Genomic DNA, 20,386 nt, shown 5'->3' on the forward strand with positions numbered 1-20,386 from the left:
ACTACGAGTATAAAATAAAACACAATTGGCGAATTTGTTCGAATATCTCGCAATTGTTTACGTTGCTTATCTGTACACCTCTTTTTGATTGGCCTAATTGATTGTTCATTTAAAGACCGTGATAACACTTCCCAATAAAATACATTTTATAGACATGTGTCTACAGATTTGGGTGTGGATGTCATTTAATTGTTTATGTATGTAGGTTTGAAGTTTCTGCACGCAAGGCAATTATGTTTTATGGTAAAAAGTTTTTCATATACCCTTTTTACCATTCCGGGGCTGTGTTTAAAGATCATGAACATAGGAACTTATTGAATGATCCAAGATTTCCCTTTACTTACAATCTAATCGGAAGATACCTATAGAATATAGTCGATTACTCTTCCGTTAGAAATGGTTTCTTAAACATCCTTTAAAATATTATATTTGGTGAATATTAGCGATTCTGAATAAACTTAGAAAACGCTATAAAAAAGCAGAGTGAAAAAAGTTTTTAATTTTGAATTGGAAAAATCAATTGATTCCTGTTTCTAAGAAACTAGGAGTTCGTTTTTCTAGGATTTAAGTTTTGAATTTGAAGGGGCCTTAGGCATATTTATAAACCTGGCTTGTCGATTACGTAGGACTATTAAAATTCCCATAACTACACGCCGTAGAAGTCAACCGAATTCCAATTCACATAAACATAATTTGAATGTCAATTTCAGCACCTATCGATTGTCTTTTGTGGTGCCAACAGAAATAAAATTCGACTAAATTTATGGCAGTCGTTTTTTTCAATCATTCGTTTTTTGATTCGGCCGCAGTAATCCTTATAGGTTCTTCAGGATATGATGCAGAATTTACAAACATAAGAATGGTATCAATATTATATATATTCTGTTGGAATAAAACTATTGGCTAAGGCTTTTGCGCTACAAGAAAGTACCTTTTAAAAACTTCCTGACGAGTTTAGCTAATGGCGGAAGTAAAACTACAACTCACAAGGACTTCTAATATTGATTTGTTTCAAAAAATAAGCAATACTTACAAAATTGCTGATATCAATGTTATTTTAAAAGAATTCTGCTTAATTATAAGTATGTATTACTATAAGCCTGTGAGCCAGAGTTACCAGTTAAAAATAGTGAATAGAAGGGATAAACTAATAAAGCGAATTAGATTACTTAAGGAGAGCAAAAAATAATCACTAGCTCGAAATTTACTCACCTCGATTGTTGTAAGTAGTTAGTACAGCGGAGTGACTCCACATGCTGGTGCTTTCGCCTTTAAATGGGCGCCCGTCCATGGAGAACCGAGAAGACGTGCAACAAGAAAACGGCATCATTTTTCAAAAGGGGAAAAATGCAATTTTTATTTCAATAATTTCTTAATTTTTTTTTTGTTTCTATTTCTGTTTTCATTTTTGTTTTTTTGTATTTTCTCATTTTCTATAGATTTGATTTGTTTCGTTTCGTTTGTTTTTTGTTTGTTCTTGTTGCTAGTTTCAGTTTTTACACTTGATCTCCGACTCGGCGGTACGGTTTCGTGTTGTTTGTTAAGTATGCGCCGTGTGTGCCGAGCCTTGTATTCTCAGCAATTCGAAGGCAGTCCCGATTCTACAATAATAAGTGTGTGTATGCGTGTGGGTATATGTGTTTAAAGACTCTCATTTGCATATCAATTTTGTAAGTGTGTGTTCATGTTTGACTTTTCTTTTAAATAGTATGTCAATTTATGTTTGATTTTATTTCTGATTTTTTATCTATGCGCTTTAATTAATGCATATATCTATTTATATAATTTAGTAATTTGTATGCATGGTTGTTTCTTTGATTTGATTTTTTTTTTGTTTTTTTTTTTTAATGTGAAAGCATTGATACATACGTTGTTTTTGTATTTTAAAGGAATGTCTTTAGTTTGTTTCATTTTTTGTTTTAGATTTTATATTAAGAAATATATGGAAAGGTTCGTTTGTTTGTTTAAATTTGTTGTTTAATTTAGTTATGTATTACACGTACAATTATGTTTTTGCTTTTGTTTACTGTTAACACTCAATTTTCAATATTTTTTAAATCTTGCTCGCCTCTATATGTAGCTCGTGTTCCTTCACTCTGGAGCACTGCAGAGTGCGTTTAAAATTTGTTTACAATTTGTTCACTTAACTGCTAAGACAATAATAATCATAATATTATATCAATAATAATAAAAAAAAAAATTCAAAGTCAAACAAAATCAATTGGAATAGCGATCGGTATGTTGCACTAAATACTAAACATAGATGGCCAATAGATCAGCATCAACGAAAGAAGCTTGCTAAGCATTTTGCAATTTGAGACACAGATTGGAGCGGCTGTATGCAAAATATCTTTCAGATACTTGGCAGCAGCGCGTGGACTTGACTTTCGTGACATTTTGCAATTATTGGTGTTGCGAATTTTGAGACAATAATCATATGATATACATAATACGCAATAATATTCATAATAAATACATCTTACGAAAACAAAGTGTGGGCCACATAACCAAAACAGAAATGAAAAAAAAAAAAAAAAAAATTATAATCCAAACAAGAGCAATTTTTACACAGATAATAATTATGTTTAAATACACATACATCGTGGTAAAAATTAAACAAACAATAATGCTTTTAAATTGTAAATATCACAAGCTGACGTCACTTGCATCGTTGATAAATGTAAATATTTGTTTGTATATAAGTATGTATGTGGGTGTGTATGAATGTTATATTCGTGTAAGTGTGTTGGTATGTTTGCAGTTTTCATATATTTTATACGCATTTGCTTGTCGATTTTTGCCTTAAATATGCTATATATTTTGTGTATGTGTGTTTGTATTGATTATCATTAAATGTTCGAAATTGTTACAAATTTGTTATATCATCTAAATTGTTTCAACACCTTATTTTTTATGTCGTTTCGTTTAATTCATAAAGCTGTAACAAGTTTTTACATACAAATGTATTTGGTTTTAATCATTTTCGATTTAATTCAATTTTATTTTATTTGATTAAATTGGCGTCCTAAGTTCGAGGCAGCGCGAAACTTAAATGCATTGGCCCAGCAGATAGATCAGTTATTTCAACATGAATGCATTTACATCATAACTCTCGCAAGTATTCACTTTCAAATAAATATGTTTGTATGCTTCGAAACATGTCAGGTAATTAAGTTTACTTGAGTAAATGGCTTACTTAATTCAACTATAAACTTAATGGCCTACTGAGCTCAATGGTATTAAGCTACGCGCTATTATGTAGAAAAAAAAATCAATCAAAATAATCAACATTATGATTGCAAATTTTAGTTTAAGAACCAAACGCATTGAACAGAGAATTTCGATCACTGATCACTGCATTTATTCATATATACCTTCTCATACTAATTAATTAATTAGTTAAAACAACTAATAAAATTTATTAATTTACTCTGTTAAATGCGCCCAATGAAAGTTTAGAACTTTGCCAAAAGCGAACTCAACGAACTCAGAGTTATGTATATTTTACGAACACGTATTATTTTTTTTGATGAAATAGATGAGGCAAATTTTCAACACTACCTCGAGCTGACGTATTGCTGTTGGCAAAGTTATGAAAGGACATTAAATAAAATTACTATGATTGCATAGATTATTTAATCGGCACTTAACACGATCGCATGTCGTTACAAACGGGCCTATATGTGTGTTTATAAGGTTTGCAGAATTTACTAGACTCTACTCCCCATATCCACACAATCACTCACACAGAAATAACTATTAGAGACAGAGATAGGGAGAGAGACGAGAGAGTGAGAGAACGCTATATGCCTGCATCTCTTTCCATCTGTTCACATTTCGTTTCGTGTGGTTTCGTGTCTTTAATAATTGTTTAACTATTAACTTTACTTAACGATAACTAACAGTTTCTATTTGTAAGTTAGAATGCTGAGTACATATGTTTAACTTTTAATTAATCATAATTTTTGTTTCTCTATTGCTGTTGCTCTTTCAATTTCAGGTTTAAGTTTCGATTTCGATTTATGCTCCCTCCGATGAGTCGTCTTGCAAAAATCGTTTGTTCAATGCTGTTGTTGTTATCTCTTTGTTGTTGTTGCTTCGTTAAAGACATTTATGTATGTATAAATTTCTATATAATGTACATATGTATAATTAAAATTGACTTTTTACATTTAGCAGCTTTGTGTTTTAATATTGTTTTTGTTGCATCTGTATGAAGAAAAAAAACGTACGCTGAGATTTTCCATTGCGTATGTATGTATGTATATATAAATTTATATACATAGTTGCTATATAAATATATGTATGCATGTATAAATGTATATAGGCTATATATGTATGTATATTTATGTATATAAATTATATGAGAATCGTCGGTTTTTGCTTTTCATTTAAATTTTCGTTTTTCCTATCCCTCTTTTTTATTTGTTTTTTTTTTTTTTGCTTTTTGTTACTTTTGTTTTGCTAAATTGGTGCTTCCTATGTATGTATGTGCTTAAATATACATATGTATTGTTGTATGGTGCAAAATTTGAAAAAGTTTCCTTTGCTTTTGTTGCTGCGCGCATTGTTAACATTCCTCTTTTGTTTAACCCTGGATATATACTATACTATAATTTACAAGTACATAATGTTTATATGCGTACAGTATATATATATATGTATATATATTTTACAATATATGTGAACGAACGTATATATATGTGTGATTGTTTAAAATTAAACTAAGTACAGCAGGGCACACAAATACAATAACATGTTGGCGTTTAATGCATGAAAAACTAATCTATAGATACAATTACTACATATCGATTAAGCTCTGCATTAATGTGCCTGCCATTTGCATACACATACATACGAGTACAAACAAACATACGAAGTGAACTCAATTTTACAATAACAAAATATGGCATACAAAAATGGAACAAACAATAAGAAAATGGTTGTGGCCGGGGGTGCGGATGGCGGATGATGTTGGGGGATGATGATGATGGCAATGCATAAGCATAATTTGTGAATTTGCTGCTGTCAATTCGCGCTAGTTTGTGGGTGAATATGTCCGATGTGTGTGTGTGTATGGCGGTTGGCAAACCCAAGTTAACACCTAAGGCTTTAAGCCAATTTGCAGTGTCGGGTTCGCCATGTAGCCATGAGGGTGTGGGTATGTATATGCGTGTGTGTGCCTGTGGATTGCTCTGCTCCCCTCCTTTTTCTAGTCACCACTGTCATCCCATTTGCGCTCCTCCATAATGCGATCGAAACAATCCGCTAGGAATGCGTGCTGCAAATATAACAGACCAAGATACGAGTCTGAGCGCGAATTGTTAACAACTTTCATACGGATAACCTACATATGGCGTATAGACTTTGACCCAACGAGCGGGCTTTTCTGGACGATTGTACTGAAAGCAAAACGACATGGACTCCTCGTCGCTCTCCCAGCTTGTGATGCTGTCCCAGGTTAGCTCGACCATTTGCGCCTCCAGCGAGCCATCCTCGCGGCAAGCGTGCAAGCGAAAACTTTTCATGCCTGTCAATTATAGGAGAGCAATATGAAGTGGACACAAGTGGATGGCTAGTGGAATTAAACACTCACCCACGGCAGGCACCACATGACCCTCCTTGCGGCTATCACATGAGCAATGCGGAAAGACAACGTCGCCATAGCCGGGTAATGTACGCGCCAGCGCCAAATAATCGCCAGCCTTTTTAGCATCCTGCAGCGCCTTCAGCTCGTAAAGTCGTCCATCGGCGCGTATGTTGCCACGGTTAACCTCATCGACGGCCTGCGAAAATGACACAAGTATAGTCTCATTATATCGTTTAAAAAAATGTGGATAATTATCTATAAATTTCTGATTCAATTGCGATATGAAAAGGCTTATCGATTAGCGTACATTGTTTTTTTTTCTTTTACTTTTAAATCCATATAATTTGGATTGTTAACCACACTCACCTGGTAGAATATAAAGCGACCCGCCTGCTCGCCATCGGGCAAAGTCAGCTCCTTGCTTACGGAGAAGAGCCAACGTCGAACGCACAGACACGTCGATGAGGCCGTACTGTAGTTCTGCACATACAGCTGATGCGGAATCTCGTGCGGCTGCAGCTTCCTCTCAAAGTTGTATTCGACAATCTCGAACAAGTAGAAATATTGCTGCGTGTACGCGGTCAGATTGGCGCGCTGCACCAAAATCTCCCAGACCACCTGGGCATTTGAGGACTTCTTAACTGAGACTGTGCTAACCTCGTGATCGGGCAGCATAACCTTAATGTCTACCGGCGAGGCGGAAATGTCGTCTTCGGTGTCGGTGAGAAAGTCCTGCACAGCATCGCTCTCGGCAATCACTCGGACTGCACAAACCTTTTCCAGGTACTGTTCGAGGCCGCGTCGACGCGTGTCCAGCTGCTGTTCGCTCAGCTGAAAGGGCCACTTGCCGGGCAGCTTTGGGAAATTGAAACCGGAGAACTCCTTGCGCAGCAGCGAGTGCAGATTGGCGAATTCCCGATAGCGACGCGAGCACAGCTGTCGTCCGGCCATATGTATATTAAAGACAATGTAGCGTTCCCCATTCCGATTCACTATGCTGTAGTCCGGTATGCTACAAGGGCAGAAAAAGGAGAGCAACATATTTAGAATAACTCATATTAAATAAATAACTACAAGTACATATATGCAAACCGTTTTCAACAACGTATAAACATAAACGGATAACTTCTTATCGCATACATATATGTATGAATATCATGTGCACCCGACTTAGCTGGGCTTATCGTTGCTAGCAACGTTTAAATAATTGTATGCCACAATTTGTTGGATTCGTTTAAGCGCTCTCAAAGACTCACCTAATGGGTAAGGAGCGTTTGTCTGAGTAGTCGATGTAGGAGTAGCCGCTTTGATCTTCCTGCGGCTCCAGTCTATCCGCTTCCTTTGGGCCAAAAATAGAAGTAGAATATTACATTAGAAAGTGTTTCAATGAAGATCTCTCCTCAGTATTTACTCACCTGTTGTGTCACAGATATGACCGTCAGAGTGAGGCAATCACCACCGGATTTTATTAGATCCACGACCTGTTTATGTGTTGCACCCTCCACGCTCACCCCATTTCTGCAAAGAGACGCAACCAAGAGTTCAAGTAGATTAGTTAAATTGTTATGGAATAGCCACTCCTTTCGATCGGACGCACCGCTGGCACCGTCGCTCGTAATCGCTTAGGACGCGACTGCCCCCAAGTACTGCGAATTGTGCGTAATTGAAAGGCAACATTTTTAACTAATATCGTTCTTTTTTATTATAACTATTTTTTTAGATCCGTTGGCTCGCACGAATCGTAGCAAATTGCCAGACCAGCTCATGATGAGCGACAAATTTAAGCTGTGTCCATTCAGAGATAAGCAGCAAAACGTACCAGAATGGAGCAGGGGGGAAGGCATTACTCAGTGTTCAGAAAAGTCAGTACATAATGATTTGAGTCTATAGGCTCTGCGATACGATGCAATTCGATTGATCGCCCTGCACTTTGGGCCGCTTCGAGTGCACCGACTCTCGATAATTGATAAGAAGTGGTGCAGTTGCAGTGCCATCCATTGTGGCACAGTGCGGGTGGGTTTTTGGGTGGCTCTGGATGGGTGGGTGGGGGTGTAGGTGTGAGCCTACGAATTCAAGAGAGCTCTGTCAAATCAGGTCAAGTTGCATTTACTTATGATAAAGGGTACAATGAGTGCTTAGAAGTTGTTGTGAGCTACGAGCATTCCAATCAACCTTCAATTGGAAGTACCTGTACATGTTAGTCCAGTTCTGTCACCGTAATCTCTTCTAGCCGACTGCCATTTCAATTACAATTCATAGGTGTGCATATTGCATATTTAATGTGTAGTTTATTTTAATGAGAAAGCTACTTATACCCTGTATCCTGTATCAATTATACTCGTAGATATTATTTGATATTTAATAACAAAATTACTTTTATTCTAAAACAAAAATGCATTTGCAAAAAATGTTGAAATTACAGGTATTTTAAAAAATTTATATTTAGAGGGGAAATCAAACATAACATTTATGTACCTGGGTGTATCTAGATGACAAATTTGGATGTTGTAGCTTTCATACTTTTTCAAATACGAGAACATATAAACACTTTTAACCCATTGCGGAGTACTGGGCGATGCATCGAATAAAACACAAGTTTGTTCTGTCCCGGACTTTGAAGTGCTTGTATGACAAGTTTGTTGACTCTATCTATTACACTTTTGGCTATTCTTACGTACATACCGAAAGACAGACGGACGGACATGTCTAGAGCGACGCGTCTTGTTATCAACAATATATAGTAAATGTCTGTGTTGTAAACTAAACTAACCATTTGCGTATGAGCTGTTTTAATTCAAGGTAGAAATACTGCTGCGCTTTGAAAATAGGGGCTATAATTCTTATACCCATTTATTTTACTTGTAATTAATTAAAATAGTATATAGAATTTCGTCAATACTGTACAAATTCAAAAGCGACAAAAACTAAACTTTTCACACGTAATTTATAAACATTTATCTCCATTTGTTTTATATTGATTTCATTTAAATCAATCAATTCAATTCTAGGAAAAGTTATTAGCGAATCAATTTAATTTCAGTTCTACGCCCACAAACTGCCGCACCAAATTCTCTCTTCTTCTTCTTTTTGGTACAGTGTATTTCATTATCGGGCTAGCTGGACTGTAGCATTCTCCCTTGTAGTCAGTCCCTTGCAATCAGACCCAAACCTAAGAAGTTGTATTCAACAAAATAAAATGTAGGTGCGATTCAAGAAATTAACAATATTTACAATTAGTTGACAAATCTATTCTTGGGTTTTAGTTAAAAAGTATGTTCAACAGAGTTGCTATGTAATTAAAGGATTAAGAAATGTATACATAGTTGCTCAGAAAACATTTTAAGAGCTGCACAGAAAGCAAGATTTCTTTTAAAACATTGAAGGAAATTATTTGCATGAAGCTTTATAGTTGGTACTCCAATTAATCAGAAATGTGTCTAACCATAGTCAATCAGCTGATGTGATTGAATGTTTCATACTTGTATGTAATCTGATTTAAATTATGTTGTCTTGATAAAGTATAAAGCCAGAGGAATTCATTCGCGTTAAGAGCAAAGTGTAGACCCCATCTTGCCATTTGTGGTCTTTGCTTCGAGGTAGTAGAGGTAGAGGACTGTCAATTGCCGGCGCTTTCAATGAGTGCCACTGCCGAGCGAGCAGCAAATCGAAATGTTCAGCAAATCGAATAGACCAACTTAAAGCAATGCGATTTGTATATCATTCCGGCTTGAACTCACACAAATGTATGTGTAGTTGGTGTATTCATGTGTATGTGTGTGAAAACATCGAATGTGGCACTATTTGTGAGTGTGAATGTTGTTATCGTGTTTGGCGACTTGACGTGGCTGGCGACCAACACCCCGAAGCACCAGGCGTAGAGGCATGGGCAGTCGCAGTGGCAGACGCGGAGGGGGAGGGGGACAGTCGGCAATTGCAATGAGTCAGAGCGCAATTTATAGAAATATATGTACATATATACATGCATACATAATAATAATAATAAACAAAAACAATAAAGAGCGGTGCAAGAGACACGACGCAATCGACTGCGGCAGAGTCCAGGCTTTGGGCCCAGAGCCAGAGCCAGGCCAAAACCGAAACCGAAACCCGTTTCCAAGTGACAAAACGGCCAAAGACGAAGACAGAAAAAAAATGAAACGAAACAAAACAAAACAAAACGAATAGAAATGAAATGCGCATAATGCAAACACTGGAAAAGAAAAATGTCAGATGCAGAGACAACAAACCCAAAAGGTTGCTCCCCCCCAACCCGAACCGACCCAGCTCTCTCCAATGCTCCATTGCTCCATTTCTTCATCGGTCCAAGCGCTCTGACTAAATGATCCGCAAAACTGAAGCCGAAATATTATCAGCAAGTGTTATTCAAATATGGTTTATTTGTTTATAAATTGTTTTCCAAACATGAGTGCATGAATAAATTAATAAAAACATATGTATGTATGTATATTCGTACGAACGAGTAAATACGCTATGCAGTTTTTATTAAAAAAATATACATACATACATATATGTATGTATGTATATTTAATGCATTCTTTTGTTTGCTTTTCATTTTGCTTTATTTCGGCTTGGTCTTGTGTATTTCGTTTCGTTTCGTTTCGCTTTCATTTCAATTTGAGTTATTCTGATAACCTCGCAGAAATAACAAAATTGTGCGCCTTAGTCGTCCAACCGACAATAACAACAACAATACAAACTATATACATATGTATGTATATATATACATACAAATGTAGTTGTTTATACAAAACGTATCTGTGGGATATTATGTGCATAAACAAAAGTGAGCAGCAGTTGATTTCGGACTTTGTGTTATTTTGCCATAACTACAAGTATAACTGAGAACGCATGCACATACATATGTACAGTCACTCATACATACATACACACGCATACACACGCATTGTTTACAGGCGTGTGCGATTGTGTGTTTACTGGAATTTGCAACTTTGCTGCACCTGATTAACATGTCCAAGCCAAACTGCCAGCAAATGCAACCCAAACCTCGAAATATTAAAGGCAGCACAATGGATACGAATAGAAGAAGGCAGACAGAGGTGGGGGTGGTGTAGGGGTTGTGTAGGGGTAGGGGTAGCTTCAACGGTCTCCATCAAAAGTTTTGCTGAAGCTGAAACGTGTGCAAAATGTTTACTTAAAACATAATGAAAATATCAGTCAAAGTTTCTAATGAAATTTGTGGAATTGTCTATAGTTGGTTTTCCATCGTGTTTTAGTTTTCATGCAACATGAAAATTCAAACTTTTACACACCCTACTTGTATTCCCAAGGGCGAATAGAAAAGAAAAGAAAAGTATATGTTGAGATACAACTACTATATTTCATATATACAAGTAATATGTATTCTGAACCGCATGGAATTCTGAATATATAGTACATACACATATAAATATCAGAGCAGCACATAGCACATATCTTTTAATTAAATACTAATAATACTTTCAATAAGCTTCATGATTATTGTTATTAAACATAGCCAGGTGTAATTAATTGGGATATTTGTGGCATTGAAAAGGTTACTTTTAGTCCCCATGATATCCATACTTATTATATAATATTAATATTTAGTAATTTAGAATTACATTATCGATTGATTACAAGTCTTTTTAAAATACCAATTAACCATTTTTCTAGAAGTTCAAACTAGATGGCCTGATAAGAAGTGTCTGCGTTACTTTTAATTGAAACATTAAGATATTGCCGTTTTATGTTACTTATATTGCATCAATGCTCGCCTACATGCACTCTACGCTGCTGAATGTCTGCAAAGGACACCTATATAGACTGTATAAGAAGTGGGCATAAGAGGAAACTCCTGCTGGTCAACAGGTTCTGTGCAATTGATTTATGAAGCTGGTCCGATACAGCTTTTAACACATGAGCAGAGAAACACTCGAAAACCAACCAATTAGCCAACTTAAATTATTTTCCAATGCTCTTCGAACTGCAACTAATTGAACATTTTCCTTAGCAACTACGTACCGCCCTCCTCTAACAGTCCATCTGCACACACGGTTCGTTGGTATTGGGCCGGGCATGAAGAAGAAATTCCACGCAAACTCAACGGACGCAAATGCAAATAGAAATTCTCGTGTACTGCTCGTACACGTATATTATGTGGAAATGAATGGAGAAATGTATAGACAAGGCTAAGGCCATAAAATGCGGCCTGCCCGTCAAGTGATGGGCTATTCACTGGCTAGTTCCCTGTCGAATCGAGAAGCCACAATCCACAAGACACTATACCAACCCAACAGGCTGCCTGAAAGGTAGATAGAGAGGCATGCTGGGCAGCAAGTTTGTTTGCCATAAACACTTTAATGTTATTTATATTTAATTTTCTGCCATGTTTGTTGTTTCTATTTCTGGTTCCCGTCCAAAATAAAAAAAAAAAAATAAAAAAAAATGTTAGACAAATTGTTTCCATGGCCATCAATGCGCAACCATCCCCATTTCTCCGTACCCCCTCAACTCATCGCCCCTCATCACCACATTCGCTTTCCATCAGGCATACTCGTACAATGCTGGCTTTTCGCCTATTGCCAGTCTTTGCAAAATAAATGTTGTTTGCTGGGGCCGCCTTGAACCACTCGGGACCGCTTTCGTCTTGTTGTTCACTGATGAAGTTTTATGTATCACACGAAGCAACATTTCAGTGACGCAAAGTCTATTGATTATTGCATGGCATATGCCAAAGAACAACAACAACAACAAATACAAATACAACAATGATAGCAACAAGCACAAACCTCAATACTACAGTACAAATTTTGTGGCAGGGACAACATAAGTAAAATAATAATAATAATAATAAAAATAAAAAATTAGAAAAATTCCTATTCCAGCAAACGAAACTGGTGGGCAGACCGAGGCTTATTATTGCAGTGGGTGGGCTTACAACGTTGATGTTGTTGCTGTTGTTGCTACTACTGTGTGCTGTTGCTTCTTCAACTACCTTCATACTTGTAAAGTGCATTGTTGCTGTTGTCGTTGTTGTTGCTGTTGTTGTTGCTGTTGCTGCTGGCATTGTTGTCGCAAATGTTTTAACGAGCAGACGAGCGAGCATTGTGTTGAGGCAGAATCAACAAGAAATGAAAATAGTTGATAATCCCCATTGATTGCATACAACAGAGGGAGGCCACAAGGAACGACAGCAGCAATAGTAGCAGAAAAAGCCCTATGTAGTAGTACGAGTAGTACGTGGTAGTGGCAAGAACAACAGCAGTATTAACAACAAAACAAAAGCAAACGGGTACGAGCATAACGTTAATGTCGTGCCAGCCCGACACTTCAATACCCTGCGAGCACCCCGCTACAGTCGTTCGACTAAAATAAACTTTGTTGCGTCAATCATTAATAAAACAGCCATGTAATATATCCACTTATGACAGTTGAAGTGCACCGATTTTGATACGAGATACTCGTATATTTATAAATCAGAGATTGTTTGCTCTGGGTAGGGTTAAGCAAAAGCATATCAAGTTTGGTGCCTTCAGCTGTTATAGTTAAAAGTTCTCTACGTTCGCATACAATTGGACATGTCTTTATCGATTCGTCTGAACATAAGAGTACCTATATGACACGCCTCTTTCTGCCCGTTGTATATGACTTTTTGGGATAGATAGCCTATAACCCTTCGGATACAGCGTATACAAAAAAAAAAGTGGCATTGACGAGCATGACAAAAGCGCAACAATAAATACAACAAGTACAACCATAACCTAGTGCTATGACAACTAAAACAATAACAACTACAATAGCAACATCAAAAATAGCGCCATGGTTGTGCCTTTTTTCTGTTAGTGGCTCAGACTGCACTTGTGGCAAGGGAAGAGGCGAGACATGCGTCAACAATTAGAAGACTATTAAGTAAATACAATGGAAGAACGAATGGGTACCAAAATAAAAATGAATAACAGCATATTGAGAAGCGCAGAGGACAGTGGAAAATAATTAACAAAACAAACTGAACTCTTCGCTACTATATGTACTATGATCTTCGACGCTTCCTTCTCGCAGTCATGCAATAGTCTAACTATCAATAAGTCATTTATTTATTAATATACAAAGTAACAATGTAATAAACTTGTACACTAAATAAACAAATATTATATATTTTATTATAGCAAAATTACCGACTTTGGTCGCACAAAAAAGTAATCCATGCTATTTACAAAGGGTTCTCATTTGTTAGAATATAGTTGGATATCGCAATAAACTGCCTTGGTAGCAAGGCAAAAACAGTAAGTTGGACATAAACAAATATCCGTTACTGTTTCTACATATTAGAATTAGTTTAGCCTCACAACAATAACAACAACTACGAGTATAATAGGCAGTGGCAGCACTTGAAGTACCCTAATCTAATCTCCAGTTAAATCTGCAAGCATTTCTTTGTCCCGTAGCGATTCCCATATTTATAAAATGGACACGATAGTCAAGCGTATTGTCAGTTTGGTTAAGACAAAGAATATGGTCACCACTGCTGCCGCTCTTAAAAGATTGGCGCTCTTGTTGACGCTAATCACTGCATGTAATCGCGTTACGGAGGCACTCGAGTGCTACGCCTGTGACTCTGCCGAGGATTCAGAGTGTGCCACCCGGCCGGGTCAACAACTGGAGGTGGAGGAGTGCGCCAAGGCCAATGACGAGTGCGTCACATCGATAACCGCGGGATTGACACGTCGCGGCTGCCTCGGACGTCTCTACCCAAATGGCTACTGTGCCGAGCCATGCGAGCATTGCAACACAAGTCTCTGCAATCGCGACGTCTATCCGACGGATCGACTGCGCTGCTATCAGTGCAGTGGTGCCGAGTGCATTGACGTCAGCAAGCGACCACAGCTATTGCTGCCCTGCCCCATATATAATGCTGAGGATCGGTGCTACACGAACATCATCCATTTGTCAAACACACAACGCGGCTGCGAACACACGAACCTGCCCTCGGACTGCCCGCATGTGTGCCTCAAGTGCAACTACAATGGCTGTAATGCCGAGCTCACGGTGAGCGAGACACATTGCCTGCAGTGCACCCACAACCGGAATTCGCCCAGTCCTGCGTGCTTGCGGACGCAGTCGTCGGAACTGCCTGCGGCGAAGTGTGCTCTGAGCAATGAGACGGTGACGTCTTGCGTCAATAAGGTCATGTACGGGCATCAGGAACGCTGCTTCTTGTATCGCAATGATCAGACCGAGGTTGTGCAGCGGGGCTGCTCCAGCATCATGGGCTTCTATCCAACGGGCGAGTTACAGGAGTGTTATGGCGAATTCTGCAATACAGACTGTCTGGACATCGCCTGTGCCACCTGCAATGCCTCGACTGATGCCAATTGCCGCACTGGGCGAAATCTGAAGGCGGAAAAGTGTGCCAACGGAACAGTCGGCTGCTATGCCTGCGAGCAAGGTTAGGCGGTGAGTGGATGTTGCCTTCTAAACTTAAAAGTTTATTTAAACTTCGTCCCGTTTTATTAATATTCAAATTATTCTGAGCTCGTACATGACGAGAAGTAGCTACTTATGCCAATATTTACTAATTAAACTAATAAGAATAAATTATTAATTGTTAATTATGTATTTTAAAGAATGGCTAGAGTTCACGGCTTTTGCCTGAAAAATTTCCCATTTAAAAGCATCTTTCTTAATAACAATATATTGATAAGCTTGCAAAAATTAAATATTTTCTGCTTACGAAGAGAGAGAGAGAGAGAGAGAAGAAAAATAACTTCTTTTTTTTTTAACCGGCAAACACCATATACGAGTAATTTCAAAAACAAATATATTTCAGAGCATTATTTAATTTCCGTAATAAACTAAGGGTACTGCACTAGCCTAGACATTTTACGTGACTGTAGAAAAACGTCTTGCCGTGTTGCCTTTGCTGCAAGGAAGACTTGAAGTTCATTTTTAAGTATGAAATGAAAATCGTTTTTAAATAATAAGCTTCAAGGAATTTGAAAGCTTGTGAGGTATAGATAGCTACAGAAAGCAGAAAGTGATAAATATAATTTAATTTTCTATATAAATGGCCTTCTTCAATTGCAAAATTTAATTCAATTGAATTGAAAGAAGAGGAAGAACTTTAAGAATATATTCAAGGAAGTTTTTTTTATTATATTAATACAAGTAACTGAATTATCTAATTAACCCTCTCGCACTTCTTCCCCAAAACAGACACTCAGCTGCGAAGAGGCTGTGCTGACGCCGACTTCCATCCTGGCGACCAGGAGGCCTGTCAGCTGTGCCGGAGTGCCGATGGCTGTAATCAGTGGTCGGTTCGCACCTGCTATCGTTGTAATTCGTTGGAGCACGGCGATGATTGTGGCACAATGACTCAACCTAGTGAGATGGGGCGCAGCAATTGCACTTCGGCAACGGAGCTGTGCGTGAGCACCGTGATTAGTCGCTTGGATCTAATCCACACGGTACGCGGCTGTGCTGGTGAGGTGCCCGAGTGTACCTCCAATGATCCTTACTGTGTGCGCTGCAATGGCAGCCTTTGCAATACGGCGTCCACCTTGTGGACAGAGAAGGCATTAAGTGTGACAAGCTTGAGCCTTTTGAAGAGCAATTCCCAGCCGATGAAGCGGCAACGTCTGGCCACAACGCTCTTGAAATATCTGTGGCCGTTTGTGTGAGGCATCCTCCTAGACAGTAGCCGCAACATCAACAATGTATACAACAACATGAGCTAACAACAACGATACCGACAACGGTAACAGAAACGACAGTAGTAGCAGCAGCAACAACAACAAACATATTCACGGCATTTTTTAACACCATAAACAATGCAAAACACTCGAAGTTGATAAGCGTTGAAGGCAACCAACAGAAGGAGAAATGGAAGGCAATGGGAGAAATGCGAAGTGGTGGCGGCGAGGCGTCCAGGCCTCCGAGATGTTAAGCGTTAAACAGCTCATTACTGCAGTGTTTCAGTTGCCAGGCAGCGAAAAAACGCCCCTACATGTCACAAGCAGTATCAAAATTATTCGCGAATATCGCTATAGAAAAATGTAATATAAGTATAAGTACTTACATATGTATGCACATATATTGTGTCGAAAGTAAGATTCATTGATAAACATTTATTGAAAATAAGCGACAGTCGATCAGATTCGTTTTGCATTTCTAAACACTCCCCAAACATTAAAAATTAGCCTGACTACAGAGTCGCTCAAGAGCGACGTTTGTATACCCTAGGTCTTCAACTTAAATAGACTTCATTGCACCAATAATTCGTGTCAATGCAGACAGATATAAGATATAGTACTCATATTAGGACGTAACTTCAGAATATTCCGGGACATTATTAAAATCCTTTATATACCATACTTTTTGTAATAGGAATATGGACAGGGAAAGTATTTATACTGCGCAAACTAACATCGCGGTTTGGATTCATCTCGTCTTGCTGTTTATACTTATTATACTACTTATCTATGAATGTACTTATACCATTCTTTCTTATGGAACTTTAATACTCATAAAACCTTTAACTAAACCAATATACACTTAAACTTCTCAGTGACGGGTAAAAAAGCATTCAAATATTGTGGAACGTTTTGATTTTGTTGTTTCCACCATTATCAGCATTCGTTTTATTAAGTCAATTTGCAAATATAATTATTTTTTAAATTAACATACTCGTGGAACTGACTCATTTCTATACAGAAGATAATATAATTTTATCAAACAAAAAAATGTTTCTTTAGGCGAACCAGCAGTAAATAGTAAAGTCATAAGTTGAGAAAACAATCAGAAATGAAATAAATTTGGTCATACTATATGCAAGGCATATGTATTTCTATAAGTCTTAGCTTTCCCTCGACTCGCAGACAAAAATTTAATCCTAGAACCAATGAAATAATCTGTTCCTTAAGTGTGTAAATCAGGAATCTAGTCAGAGTTGAAATAAATTAAATAGCGACTGTGTGTAGGGGCTTGTTTGTTGGCTTTAGAGGAGCAGAGAACTGTTGTTTATTGCATTCGAGCGATATTTGCATAAAAATAAGAGATAATTAAACGGATTACGGCTGTAACTATGATTGTTTGCGCGGCTTGTCCGGTCTATTTATTTTTCTGCTTGTTTGTTTGCAGCCAAATTATGAGTATTGTTTTTGTTGTTATACACGTAGTCGTTGTTGTTGTACAGCGACAGTTTGTTGCTGCCATTAATTAAGTGCATAGCAACAAAAATCAGCAGCAACAACCGCTTCAGTTCCAAAATAATATTAAAATCAAATTTGCCCAGGGTGTGATGTTGACTATAATGATGATGATGACGATGATGATGACGACGATGATGACGATGAGCGGCAATCCATGCTCGTTGCCCCGACTATCGTTGCCTCGACTATCGTTGACAATTACTGCGTCGATGCGATGGCGATGGCGATGTGCGCAAATTTGTTGCAAATTTATTAATTGAATTTGCGCGCGGTGCGCCCAACGTTTTCTGCCTGACATTTTGGTGATTCTGAGGGGATTGGGGGCTCGTTTGGCACACCCACACTGTTGATGAGAGTCCGTACGCTGAGGGCAGAGTGCAGGGCAGCATAATAAAATTATATGCAATGCGTTTTGATTGACGGCATTGTTTGGATGATAGAGCTTGAGGTTAAAGTAGGGTATGCTTCACACACACCAACACACAGGCACACGCACACGCACACTCTTATACTGATAAGAGACCGCACAATTGGAGTGCAAAATGTCAAAGGTGGAAACAAAAGCTGTGCATGCCGCACTCTCGACACACAAACACACGAAGATATGAGCGTTTGGCAGTGAGTATAGTGAGTGGACAGGTAGTTGGCAAGGTAAGGTAAGGTAAGGCAAGGCAGGCCTTTTAATTAGCTGTGTCTGTCGGTGTGTGCGTGGCTGTGTGTGTTTGGCCAAACAATGGCATGTTACGCCATTGACGCCAATGAAAAGCAGGCGACAACAGCAACAAGAAGTACAAGCATACACACAAGCTTAAGCTTTTGTATATTTGTATGAGAGGCAAAATTCTGTAACAACCCTCGACCGGGCAGGAGGGAACTCCAAAAACGACCAGCTATCCAGTCAAACACCCACCCACACACACACACACACTCATCCTTGGATATATACATACAGACAAACAACACAGCGTTTATTGATTCCCAACATTGTAGGCTGGCAACCTGCCTGACTTGCCTTCCTTGCTTGTTTTCCTCTCCTACTAGCCCGGCTGTCTGGCTAAGTTTGAGTTTGAGTGCGAGTTTCTTTTTATTTTGAGTGCCACACAATATATACATACATATGTACATATGTATATGCATATAATATACATATATACATACACATATACAAAAAGGGGTGGCGCTCTGTTAGTTGGCGTTGGTGGTCCCAGTGGTGGTTGCCGCCGCCAAGCATACGAGCAATGGAAAGCAGGTCAAACACGCACGCATACGTAATTTACCAAAAAAACTGTAATTGGACCAGCCATGTGGTGCGCTTGTATGTGTGTACTTACACCTCCAGTATGCGATCGCCCTTCTTGATCCCCGCCTTCTCGGCAGCGCCATTTTCGAGCACTGCGCTGACATGCTGGAGCGGGGCGTAGAGCTCGCCGTTGATGGAGCGCAGCTGGCCGCCTTCAGACACCTGTCCGCGCACATTGAAACCAAAGCCCGTTTCCGTCTTATAGATGGTCACCACGCGCGGCCCATTGGCGGACGCTGTGATGGTGGTGCCGCTGCTGCCATTGCTCTCCCCAATGATGCTGCTCATTGCGCCGGTGGTTCGCAGTCTCTTTCGCTGTCGCTGTCGCCGCTGCGTCGACGACTACGAAACGCAAACTAATGTTGTTGTTGCCGCTGCTGTAGTATAATACGAGCCGCTTTTTGTTTCTTTTTGCGTAATTTTTTATACTATTTGCAAATTCTTTGCACACTCAAACATTCGCGCGCGCACACACACACCAACACCCATGAATTAATATGGCAGGAGAAGCAGCACTTTTACTTTTTGCTTCCGCAGTGGTGTTCAAAAAAATAAATAAATAAAATTATTGCAGAGCGCACTATGGATTAAGCCGTGTTTTCTTGCAATGCAATGCCGACGACAAGTGTTAATTAACAGCACTTTTTATTTTAATTTACTTTTAACTTCTTGCCCCAAGCTTGCAGCTTGTCAGCTGTCAGGCAAAACTAACTACTCGATGAGTGGTCTCGCTACATGCATCGAATAGTTGAGCTGCACTCGATATTATCCCCGCTATTTTCATTCAGTTGATTATGTTAGCAAAAGTATCGATAGCCATTTGCAGTCAAAATGCATTGTTCACCACTACATGTACTGCGATAAATATCGAATACCTTACCATTTATAAATAGTGTAAGCCCACATTTTAATATCGTTTCATTTAAATTCAGTCATACAAGGCATATGATTGGGATGATTTAAGTGCTCGGCTATTCGACTAGCAGTTTCTTTTGGCGGGTGAATTATTTTGGTATAAAAGAATAATATTAGAATCAATAGATGGTGTTAAACGATAGTTATTATTTATCTCGCGTATAAATTAAATGTTTGTCCCTTAGATATGTGGAGGTTACACCGTGTCTTAGCAATTTACAAAGTATTTCAATTTTTAAGAAAAATTATTCAATTTGGGACTATATGGTATATGATATATGGCAATTGCTAAAAGCCAGTATTTAACTTTAAACACCGTTTGTATTGCTTGGACCGTCTAGTCCGATAGTTTATTCAGTCAGTTTGCAGACCCTT

The 20,386-nt window shown here is 38.4% G+C and overlaps 2 protein-coding genes across 2 annotated transcripts; one reads left to right on the forward strand and one right to left on the reverse strand.

Moving 5' to 3' along the window:
* Positions 1 to 4,747: 4,747 nt before the first annotated feature.
* On the reverse strand, positions 4,748 to 19,777 carry LOC115626753 (sorting nexin-27). The gene is made up of 7 exons (XM_030522208.1): positions 19,128 to 19,777; positions 7,006 to 7,108; positions 6,847 to 6,929; positions 5,957 to 6,602; positions 5,597 to 5,786; positions 5,352 to 5,530; positions 4,748 to 5,281 (listed from the first exon to the last, which is right to left on the reverse strand). The coding sequence occupies exons 1-7, from the start codon at positions 19,382 to 19,384 to the stop codon at positions 5,213 to 5,215; spliced, it is 1,527 nt and encodes a 508-aa protein (XP_030378068.1). The 5' UTR covers positions 19,385 to 19,777; the 3' UTR covers positions 4,748 to 5,212.
* LOC115626772 lies at positions 14,054 to 16,266 on the forward strand. The gene is made up of 2 exons (XM_030522234.1): positions 14,054 to 15,035; positions 15,803 to 16,266. Exons 1-2 carry the CDS (start codon positions 14,054 to 14,056, stop codon positions 16,264 to 16,266), a joined length of 1,446 nt encoding a protein of 481 aa, XP_030378094.1.
* Positions 19,778 to 20,386: the final 609 nt, after the last annotated feature.

The sequence above is a fragment of the Scaptodrosophila lebanonensis genome, unplaced genomic scaffold (assembly GCF_003285725.1).
Source record: "Scaptodrosophila lebanonensis strain 11010-0011.00,11010-0021.00 unplaced genomic scaffold, SlebRS2 tig00000089-arrow-pilon, whole genome shotgun sequence".
Classification (NCBI taxonomy): Eukaryota; Metazoa; Arthropoda; class Insecta; order Diptera; family Drosophilidae; genus Scaptodrosophila; species Scaptodrosophila lebanonensis.